The 11,584-nt window shown below is 39.5% G+C and overlaps 2 protein-coding genes across 2 annotated transcripts; one reads left to right on the plus strand and one right to left on the minus strand.

The window, feature by feature from the left end:
* Positions 1-331: 331 nt before the first annotated feature.
* l2hgdh (L-2-hydroxyglutarate dehydrogenase) lies at positions 332-6,837 on the minus strand. The gene is made up of 10 exons (XM_085257666.1): positions 6,627-6,837; positions 5,400-5,515; positions 3,860-4,011; positions 2,739-2,870; positions 2,493-2,655; positions 2,361-2,395; positions 2,111-2,278; positions 1,621-1,778; positions 1,386-1,517; positions 332-1,296 (listed from the first exon to the last, which is right to left on the minus strand). The coding sequence occupies exons 1-10, from the start codon at positions 6,704-6,706 to the stop codon at positions 1,101-1,103; spliced, it is 1,332 nt and encodes a 443-aa protein (XP_085113792.1). The 5' UTR covers positions 6,707-6,837; the 3' UTR covers positions 332-1,100.
* Positions 6,838-6,890: 53 nt separating this feature from the next.
* On the plus strand, positions 6,891-11,572 carry dmac2l (distal membrane arm assembly component 2 like). Its single transcript, XM_085257669.1, has 4 exons — positions 6,891-7,176; positions 8,938-9,146; positions 10,740-10,911; positions 11,033-11,572. Exons 1-4 carry the CDS (start codon positions 7,082-7,084, stop codon positions 11,145-11,147), a joined length of 591 nt encoding a protein of 196 aa, XP_085113795.1. The 5' UTR covers positions 6,891-7,081; the 3' UTR covers positions 11,148-11,572.
* The last annotated feature ends 12 nt before the right edge of the window (positions 11,573-11,584 follow it).

An 11,584-nucleotide genomic window follows, 5' to 3' on the forward strand; every position in this document is an offset into this window, starting at 1 on the left:
TTAACCTTGCAATATAAAGCACCTTGAGGCAAATGTTTTTGGGATTTGGTGCTATATAAATAAAATGTAACTGAATTGGTTAAAAAGTCCACAACTCTCTCCATACCACCACTTCATCCTCTTCAGTGCAGTGAAAAATCAGCTTTAAACACAGCAAGGTTGTGTTTAAATATTCGAAGTTGTGGTCAATTCCCATATTAGTCATTATATTTAAATATAAAAGAATGTAGCCTACATCTTTAAAAAAAAAAAAAAAAAATCCTCCAAAAAAAACTAACCTAAAACAGAAACCACAAAAATGGCACATTTGTTTTCAAAAATATATATTTTAAAAATTACCTTAACATTCATTTGTCATAATCAATGTAATGACAGAGAGACAAACAGAACAGTTTTAGGAACATGTGCAGAGTTTGAAACAGATTCAAGAGAAATCACCAGCAGCTCCACAAAAAATATAAATTTGCCTTGATGAAAATATAAATAAGACAAAGACACTATTTAGTCATGATATAATTTAACAATCTTTGTTGCACAACTGTCAAATGGAGTAAGAAGAACCGATCTTTCTTGGTAAACCGTGTGGTACATGAAGACTTTCATAAGCCAACATCTAGATAAAAGCCTTCATGATGACACCGAAACTCTTCATTCATTTATAGCAGACTATACAGTCTTCAAACTCCTCTTTCATACAGGTTGAAAAATCACATTGAAAAATTAAAAAGAAATCGTTTGTACTGAAATGTAACCATTAGAGAGTCCTCGTTTAAATCTAAAGTGCACATTTACGCACAGTTGATGTACTTTGATATTATAATTTTAATGTTAGAAACTGATGATAATGCTATTGAAGTTACAAATGTAAAAAGCAGGTCATGGCAAACTTCATTTCTAGACAGAAATGTAGTGCACAAAATAAACTGTACTTTCATACGTGGTGGAGTAAACATACAACCCGAAGTAGCACCACGAAAATAAAAAAGTGTTAAAAACAAAACCGCAGCAGAGAAGTCACTTTATTCTGTTAAATTAAGGCCTGTCCTGTAATAAAGAAGTCATGACAGCTGGACTTTCTTTGGTTTTCTCTCCTCCCTCTGCTACAGCGTAAAGCGGTTCTCCACCTCATCTGCAATCATCTCAGCAATGGCGAGGGAGGAGGTGGCTGCCGGCGAAGGAGCGTTACGCACGTGGAGCACTCGACTGCCCACGTCTCCGACCCCGCCGTCAAACACAAAGTCATCCACGAGGTTTCCGTCGCGGTCGAGGGCCTGTGCTCGAACTCCCGTTGGACCCCTGGACAGGAAACAACCGGCGGTTACAGAAAACCGGTCCTAACATTTATCCTAATATTGTGTAACAAGCACCAAGAATGATTTCTCTACCTGATCACATCACTCAGGGAAAGTTCAGGGATGTACTTCTGCAGATTTTTAACCTGTGCACCAATGAAAAGTCCTCTATACATTTCTCCAACTCCGAATGTAATGTTCCTCATTATTAGCTTCTGAAGGCCTCTGCAGGTAAACAAAACAAAATAAAACACAAATTGGCATCACACACTACGCAGCTGTTACACTGTGACTGAAATCGTCACATCTTCCAGGACAGATTTGCTACCTGAACAAGAGCGCATCAGCAAAGTCTTGAGCACTGAAGTCGTACACTTTGTAACCCTCCCTTTTAAAGGCGAGGACAGCGTTGGGGCCGAGCCAAATACTTCCATCCATCCTCGGGGTAAAATGAACTCCGAGGAACGGAAAACGAGGGTCAGGAACCTAATGAGAGATTTTACAGAATGTATTAGAAAACACAGACATGTTAAACCTGCAACAAGTATTAAAACAACCCACAAATAATGTGGATGCAACCGTCAGAACTCTGCTTCAGAACTACTAAATTGGAATCGACAAGAAGTCATCTTTTTAAAATTCCCCTCAAAACATCTCCAGGCAGGAGGAAAAAGAAGTCCACATACTGTAACTCACTTATACTTTTTCACATATATCTGGGATGTTCTGCAATTGAGATTGCCAAAAAATGATTTAAACAAACAGAAAACACCTGCCTGTATATGTTTGCACCAGGAAAACATTTTCAGCAGACTTACAGGGTAAATATTTCCTTTGACCAGGTAATTCTTCTCAGGTTTCAAGACTAAATAATCTCCTCTGAACGGGACGATCCGTGGCTCCCGACTGCATCCAGATATCTGTGACAAACGGTCCGAGTACAGGCCCCCACAGGTCAGGACGTAACGGCACCGCAGCTCATTACCCTGTGAGAAAGTAATGATGCAAAAACTGTAAACAACAGAACACGATCTGACCGTGTGATACCTTTGTTTTAACATGTCTTACTTTGTTATCTCTGACTGCAAGTGGATATTTCATTCCTGCAAATGGAATTTAAATAGGGAGTTGTGTTAGCTATACAATTTTTATGACAAGTTATGACTGTGTCAACACTGATGTGCACAACCAGCTTGTTACCTTCTGTGCTTCCTGATGGGCTCTCCTTGATCATGGAAATGTCATTGACCTCATATTCAGTTACCACAGTGCCACCTGCCTCCTTGAAGTCAGTACCATAACTGAGAGCCACCATCCTCCAATCGACAATGCCAGTGTAGGGCGAATCCAAGGCCATTATCCCCTGAAAAGACGAAATATCAAATATTACTCTGCATTAACACGTTTTTGTCCAAGTAAATGAGATGATGTTTGTTTTCTTTTCACCCTGCAGTAAGGCTCTCTGTCCCGGATGCCCTTGCCATCGACAATGGTGAGGTCACGCACATTGTTCTTCATGCCGCGCTCATATAAAGCCTTCAGTCTGGGAATCTCTTCCTGCTCCACAGCAACGATGAGCTGCATGGTTTAAGACAGAAACACATACTGTATACTTCACTATTACCAACTGAAAAGTTTCAGAGTACCAACAATCGCTAAAAAAACAAGCAGGCATCAAATCGTTGGTAACATACATGGTCCTCTTGTATTCTAAATAAATATAAGATTTTATTTTTTGCAATAAGAATTGGCGCTCAGTCCTTTTCTTTACTCTACGGGGCAATAAAAATTAACATCCAAGTCAAAGATCTTGATTTGGATTTAATCTTTAGGGGGAGACATCAAAGCTGTCTCCAAAACACTCCAAATATTTGATCCTTGCATTGGATTTCATTCAGCTACAGAGCTGACTTTAAGACCCGTGTCTGGGAATAAATATACATTTCAAAGATTTAAAAGCTAGTTCAAACTTCCATCCATCCTCCCATTCCACACTGCAAACTCCAGACAAAAAAAAACTCCAGAAAATCAATTTGAAGTAGGAACCTACCAGGACCTGCTGAGGTCACAGGTTAACCACTGCCACCTAGTTCAATTTTAGTTGCTTTTAGTCGTTATGCTGCCTCCTGCTGGATTAAGCTCACCATGAAATTAGTTCCAACTGTGGGTACCGACTTTTCCCCCACTGCTTTTAATCAATATGCAGTTTTATTTTTTCTATAAATTTCCTGACCTTGTCACCCATTTTTGCTTTACATTTCACAGTGGCTCCATAGCGTGGTGCTTAATAAGCAAGAAAATATCTGTTTTCTATCACAGATATCTGTTCTCACTGAGAACATATAGAACCAAGAGTACAAAACAATTAGCCCCTGGTAAAAATGGGTAACATTAATTAAACTGTGTAAATATGGATGAAGCTGAAAGGGCAGTAGGCTACTGTTAAATACAGTTAAACTAGTAGTATATTTCCTTCCCAACACTGTTGATAAATGTCTGCTGTAATTTCAGTCACTCAAGGTGGTCACTGAACTCTAAATCTATCAGCTTAACATACAGAGACAAACCTTTCCGCATCTCTTGTAAGGAAGTCCTTTCTTCTCACAGTACTCATAGGCTAAAGTGGCTCCTCGCACACACAGGCGAGCCTTCAGTGATCCCGGTGTGTAGTAGATCCCACTGTGAATGACTCCACTGTTATGCCCACTCTGGTGTAAAGCTGGTAGGTATGGACAAATTGAAGAACAATAAGAGAGAAGGGAGTATTAAGTCCTACGGAGTGATGGGGGGAAAAAAAACTGACTCAAATAATTTTTTTGTTTCGTTTATTTATCTGTTTAAATGTTGATCATTTTAATATGCAAAAGTTTTAATTAACTTTATTTAACTTTCTGTTTGGTAAATATTAGGGTACACTTAGGAGATTAGCATAGCATAAAAGAGTGGAAAACAGTAGTTAATATTCAGGTGTGTTAATACAAAGCCACTATCTTCCCAGGAGTTGATGTCTCAACAAATTCTTTGGACTTTGGGCAAACAAGAACAAAGTGTGCATTATATTTGGCCACAGTGCACAGCGCCACATTTGGGGAAACTCAGCATAACAGCGCAAACAACTCAAGCACAGTGGTGGAGGGCTGATGGTCTGGGTTTGTTTTGCAGCCACAGGACCTGGGCACAATCATTGAGACAACCATGAGCTCCTCTGTATACCAAAGTATTCTAGAGTCAAACGTGAGGCCATCTATCTGATAGCAAATGAGTCACGTAGGATTAAAATGATCCAATGCACAGCATCAAATCTACAACAGAAAGGCTGAAAAAGAAAAGAATCAACATGCTGCAATGGCCCAGTCCAAGTCCAGACCTCAACCTCACTGAAATACTGTGGTGGGACCTAAAAGCGGGGATTCTGTTAGGGTCCACTTGGGTCCCAGAGTCATCAGACAGTTAGCTGAGGGTCTGCCCACCTGCCTTTTTACAATGCATCAAATACGCATGCGTCCAGACGGCAGACTTAAAAGAAGTATAACAGGAATGACAAATCAGGCGTGGGTTCTCCAACTGTTGACTTCTGTGTCCACAACAGTAGAATCAGGCTTAAGAGAATAGTGCACAAACAAATGCCTGCTATCATCGATGAACTGAAGCACTGTTTTAAATAAGCGTGCAAAGTTTTACCACAATGATGTGAGAGACTGAAGTCACACAGGAAATTATTAATTTAAGACATCGCTACAAACCATTATATCATGCATCTATATCTATATATATCTATATCATGCAAGTTTTTCACATGACTGCAAATGTACGGTAGTATAAATATCTTATATACTGATTGGGGTAAAGTGTTGTCATACATCCAAAATCCTGCAATAACTTCAGAAAATAGTGCCAGAGTATGTTTGCTGGTTTGTTACATTTTTACAATGTTTTGGCTCTGTTCTCCAGGACATTTGATTATTAATGAAACAGTAACTAAAGGGAAAGGGCTGTCAAGTTTAAGAGTGTCAGTGAGTGGGTCAAAAATGTAGAGATTTGTGGAGAACACAAATCTCTACATTAACATGTTGTTCCGTGTCTTTACATCCACAACACTCCACTCACAAAGCTCCTTTTCTTTCTCCAGGAGGACGAAACTGAGCGACGGGTGTCTCAGAATCAGCTCTCTGGCTGTGGCCAAGCCCACAATGCCAGCTCCCACCACAGCTATGTCATATGTGCTGAAAAAACAAAAAGCAAACAGACAGGACAAAATTTAAGGTGGCTATTAATAATCGACTAGCTGTACAGATTGAAAAGGTAGAAAACAAAGCAGAATATTTAGGTCAAAGTCCAGCCATGGATGAGAAAGAGACCTTTGACGCAGATCAGTCTGGAGACCTATGACACAGATGTTTGAGTTAAAGAGGTATTTGCAATTACAAATAGGATAGAAGAACCCTTCACCATATAGGCAAGCTAGAGCAAGCAAGGATCTGCAAGAACACAATGTTCACAAACATTTAAATCTTGTAACCAAGTGAGTACATTTTGCGGCACTTTTGCAACAGCCAGACAAAATGTCTTAAATGTCCCACAAAACATTAAAGCAATAAATGCAACCAGAGATTAAATCAGGGACTATCACCAAATTGGTTAGAAAGTGTCAATGTTCAGAGATGAAACCTTGCTCGAGGGTTTCTATCATAACTAGAACAGAGTGCCAGGACCTGTACAAATGCGCACAGGTGTAAGTAGTTAAACCTGCCAAACATTTCACCTGTCAACCGGAGGGTTATCTCTGAAGAAGCTGAATTTAAGTAGGAAGGTTTCCCTTGCTCTTAATAATAATAATTAACTGTAATTTCCTATATTGCAGGGCTTCCTTAGTAAACTGGAGAGGGAGCGGTAAGCTGTGTGCAGCCTCTGAAAATACGGCAACTCTAACAACCGTCCTCCCTGCTGGACACTTATTAAGAAATCAAGGGAGCTTCTGAAAGTTTAAAATGACTTCGTGAAATGTGAATGGAGCGCAGATGACTGGAAAGGCAGACAGATGTTTTGTGTGAGTAAACAACGTGGTGTGAGGACCTAGCTCATGCAGAGGGTACAGATGTTGTTGAATCTATATCTTGGGGAGTTGGGTGTCCTTGGCAGTGACTAGGACACCTGTGCTGGATTTCACTGACAGCTCAGTGAAAGTTGCATATTTGGGCAGGCTCGTCTGCACATTTTCCTACCTATCTGTACGCATTAAAGAAACTAGCACCCCACCACTACTTCTTCTCTCACATATAACTGAACAAGCTCACACTTATGCACAAGTCATTGTCTTTGTGGTGTCAGCCTCACCCGTGTAGCTGTCTGCTTTGAATATCCTTTAACAGTCCACCAGCAGCCTTAAAGGACGCCCCGCTCAGGATCCGGATCATTGTCACAGCGTTTAATAGCAGCTCAAATTAGCTTCTTCATTGTATAAAAGCCAGGAGCGACTTTCCTTAGCTCCTAGTGTTCGTGTTTCCTCCTCCTCTCGCTCCCGTACGTAGAGCCGCTAACGTTCCGCTCTGACGTAAGCGCGTCCAGCCAATTGGATACCGCGTTTTTTTTATTCGTGATACGTCGTTAAGGTTAAAGGTTAGAGCTATGATGGCTGCGCTCTGAATGTAAACAGTAGTGTTTGTCAGTTGTCCTTTGCTTGTGGGAGGACAGGTGAGAGACGGGATTGTTTATGTGTCGCAGTCCTGCGCTGTTTGTCGGTGAGAGCCAGCAGAGGAGATAACTCCCAGTGCGCAGTTTGGCTTTCAGATATGAGACTGTTGTCGCAGGCGGTGAAGTTTGCGGTGACTCACCCGGAGAGGAGCCGCAGACACTTCTGGGGCTGGCTCAATGCCGTTTTCAACAAGTGAGGCACCTTTTTATTAACTCACCTCCACCTTAACAATACATCACTATACGAAAGTCTTGAGCCATACTTTTCTTTTTCTGGACATTAGCTGCTTTTTCTCTCATTTTGAACCCAGTCCTTGTACCTGACTATATTCAGAGACTTAACCCTGACCTATGAGTCAGACAAACATAAAACAGGCATCTAACTCAAGGAATGAACCAGTTTTGTCAATACATAACAAAAAACTTGGCAAACACCCCTTTAAAACGTGTCTTTAGGCACTTTGCTACTAGCAGCCTGTAATTTGTTCCTGTTTCTGTAGCTGAATGTATGAAAAATGCTAAATATAATACAGTTTGATAGGCATAAAATAGGATTTTCACACCAACAAGATGATTCCCAAAGAGAGATTAGCTTAAAACTTCTTATATCTCAGCGTGGTGTGTCATTAAAATTGGAAACTGGACATGTTGAGTACAAAATAACAAGTGAAAAGCCACTACAGCTTCTACAGCAGACAAACCTATCTGAAAGTGATGTCCTTAAGAAATATAAAAGAAAAAGAATCCAGGTAAGACTTGACACAGGACCTGAGAGATGCACCTGGATCTTCTGTTGATCGATCTAGTCTTCACTGAGGCCTCATTGGAAATGGCCTCGGTTGAAGTATGGCTATAAAGAAGCCGTTCTTAAGAAAGAAAGAAAAAGCGTGATGTATGCTAAATCATACAAGAACCTGACCAAAAATCTGTGACAACAGGTCTGATGGAGTGATTCATCAATATGTACTGAAGGGGTCAGAAGAAGGAAACAATAGTGAGTATCAACAGCCATCTGTAATGCACGGTTGAGGCTTTGTCATGGTTTGGAGCTGTGTTTCAGACAACGGTGTTGGGATCTTGTCAAAATTGATGGAATTATGAACGCAGAAGAGCAAAAGTCAGTTTTTGATCCCCCATGCAATACCATTTAGAAAGGATCTGACTGCCAATGGCTTCATCTTAAACACATCGTCCATCCAGTAAAAGCATAGCTGGGTAGAAATGGACACAATGGGTCAGCTACAGTATTATTTTTTTTCCCTAAACAAAGAAAAGAAAGCCCACATTGAAACATATCCATTTATCTAAGATCATATAAACAAAGTCTAAACAAACACTTAAACAGAAAAGCTATTTCTAGGCCTGTATTTATAAATTAATTTTCACTTTTGTTTCATTTACAGAGATTTTTGCTTGTAACTGTTTAGTAAAGATGAGGAATTACAGTCCAGTGGCGCTTAAAATAATTTTTTTCATGTTAAATAAACTAGAATAGAATAGAATAGAATTCAACTTTATTGTCATTGCACATGCACAGGTACAGGGCAACGAAATGCAGTTTGCATCCATCCAGAAGTGCTTTAGTGATATAGATATATTACAATATATATTAGCAATAATATAGATATGTAAGTATATTACAGAAATGGGTCTATTATGTTATAATGTACACGGTATGAAGTATGTTGTGAATATTCTATAACTATAAGTATGTACAGGCTGTAGTGAGTACAAGCTATGTACAGGCTATGAACTGACAACATGTTTGTTTTTGTAAACCGTTGATGATTAGTTCAGGTTTTAACATTTGCCCTAGTGGGGAAGTTGTCAATAGGACTTTTGACTTTTGTCTCTTGACACTTCTTCCCTTTCTGCACCCAACAAATGTGACCCGTCACATTTCATCACATATCAGCATGTGCAGTACTTTGACTGTTTGTTGATCTTCACTCAGGGTGGACTATGAAAGGATAAAAGCTGTGGGCCCAGACCGAGCAGCAGCAGAGTGGTTGCTGAGATGTGGTGCTAAAGTGCGCTTCCAGGGTTTTGATCGCTGGCATCTCGACTACAACGCATTGCCAACTGGGTCTCTGGGCAGATACAAGATCCAGGCGATTGACGCCACTGAATCCTGCATCATGTACAAAGGGTTTGACTACCTGGGTCAGTGTGGAGAACATCATGTTCTTGTTCTAGACTCATTGACGTCTTCACCTAATGATCGCGGATGTTGTCTCAGATATATTTAAGTGTACAGTCACACACCTGGTGAGGCTGTTGTCTTTTTAATTAACAGAAAAAATGTTCATGGGGAGGAAAACATTGATGAATTAATATTGTGTTTAATGGCTGATCTCATATCACAGAAGAAAGAAAAAAATCCATATTCTTAGATTCAGAGGGTTCGTCGTCTGCACTTAAATATCTTTTGGATGCCTTTTGGATAAGTACTTTGTTAACCTCAGATATACATGCAGTTGTAGTCAGAAGTTTACATCCATGGACGTGAATCTCACAATTATTTTGAGCTTTTAATGATTCCTTTGAACTGTGCAGATGTCATTAAAGATGTGCAGCATACACAAATGTACAAATTTGAATTTACTTCAAACTTTGGGTCAGAAGAATACATACAGGCTCAAATATATACATACAGCCTTACAGATTTAAGGTTAAGTTGAACAATTTGGAAGTAATCTTAAGATATTCCATCCACTTTCCAGCTTAATGTCCGTGTCGTCTGACCATTAAAGGTTTCTCCAGAAAGCATTTAGCTTGTCCATGTTAGGTGCTGCAATTCTTCAAAGTATTGATCAATCCAATGAGTGCTGGTAAACAAATCCTTGTTGTGGTCGATCATGATCACTAATGAGAAGTTAATAGGCCCTGTCAAGTTAAAAGACATTGTAGAACCTTCAGCGTACTTATTAAAAGATTTAGGGGAATGCGTATATATATAGTTTTGAGTGTACACATCTTCAGCCCTGTATGGATTAGAAAAAAATCAAAAGCAAATTCAAATCTATGCACCCAGTTTTTGTTTTTAAAGTGATTAAAATGTGTGCTGTGCAATCATTCCACCCTGGAAAAAGAACTGGTCAAAGAAATCATTAAAAAAAACAAAACAAATTTAACTTTAAAAATAAAGTTATATATGTCTCGTATATAATATAACAAATTAAAAGCAACATTGCAACAAAAATATGTTACAAAACTGACAGACTGTGAACTTTAATAAGGGACGCTTTGATCAACAAGGACAGAACTCAATATTCTGTACTTCCAGCTTCATAATGATCTTGTTGACCTAATGATGGCACTGGGGGAACAGAACATAAGTCATTAGGACTTATGTTCTGTTAACATCAGTAAATCCAGATGTTGACCTATGTTAACATAGGTTATTTCCCTTTGAACTCGCTTTGGATTAACATAGTAAAGAGTGTGTTTAAATTAAAAATTAAAGCCAAGTTCAGAAAGTGTAAATTTTGCATTAGCTTCGACCTCGACGGTTGACCTGAAAGCGATTCCCTTCCGTGGTGTTAACAAGAAAGGCGAGGGGAAAGTGCATCTCTCTTAGACTAATTATCTAAAAGTGACGCAAGTGTCCGGGATATTTTACACCAAGCAGGCACGCACGCTTTCTCTGACCTTGCTGGCTGCTGAACTCCAGTATATATATATTTAAAGGAGAGCATGCCTGAGTCCCTTTTCCTAAACGTGCTGATGCCATTTTTTTAACGTTGATTTTTCTAGATGGTTTGAAACATTTGGAAGAAGTCAAGTTCAATAAGTGTATCTACATTGAAGATGCCTGTCTGGAGAGGCTGACCTCCATAGAGAACCTGCAGGAGAGCTTGTACATGATGGAGGTGGTGTCGTGTGGAAATGTGACTGATAAGGGTATTATCGCCCTGCACAAACTCAGGTCAGTGTTTATTGTTTGCTCCAAAGGAAACAAATTTAAAGTACTGCTTGTTTTAATGGTGCTTTTTTAAAAAAAAACAATCTTATAACGAATGAAGTAATTAGGCGATGCTTCCTCTCAGGAAACTGGAGTATCTGTTTCTCAGTGATCTTCCCGGAATCAAAGACAGACAGACAACAGTTGACAGGCTGCAAACTGCACTTCCACATCTGGAAATACAGCTGGACCTGGACTGATCGTGTGAATGGCACACAGCACAACATCCATTATTCTTAGGTTTTGAGGGTTTTTTGTCGCGAGAAGGTGTGGCGTAATCATTCACAGAGTTGTCATTTCGTCAGTCCAACAAAGAGTCAAATGAAATCGCTGGTGACACTAGTTCACTGTGATATTTATTCAAAGTAACTCCATATGTGTGTACATAGAGAAAGCAATTGAAAAGGTTTATTTTAAGAGTAATTTACATCTTCTTTTTAGATTATTTTGGCATTCATCATTAAATATCTGAGGACAAACAGATGGCTGAAAACATCCTTAGCACCAATATTCCAGAGACGTTGAGTACAGTGCGACTGCTGCTAATAAATGTTTGTGAAAGTGGGATAAAGGATGTTTAATGTCTGTATTTACTCCTAATGTCAATAAATAAGATTTTCTGAAACGCTCACGAGCA

Source organism: Mchenga conophoros, linkage group LG19, assembly GCF_057382185.1.
Source record: "Mchenga conophoros isolate Kocher_MC1m ecotype Shallow Benthic linkage group LG19, M_conophoros_male_GT1.1, whole genome shotgun sequence".
Classification (NCBI taxonomy): domain Eukaryota; kingdom Metazoa; phylum Chordata; class Actinopteri; order Cichliformes; family Cichlidae; genus Mchenga; species Mchenga conophoros.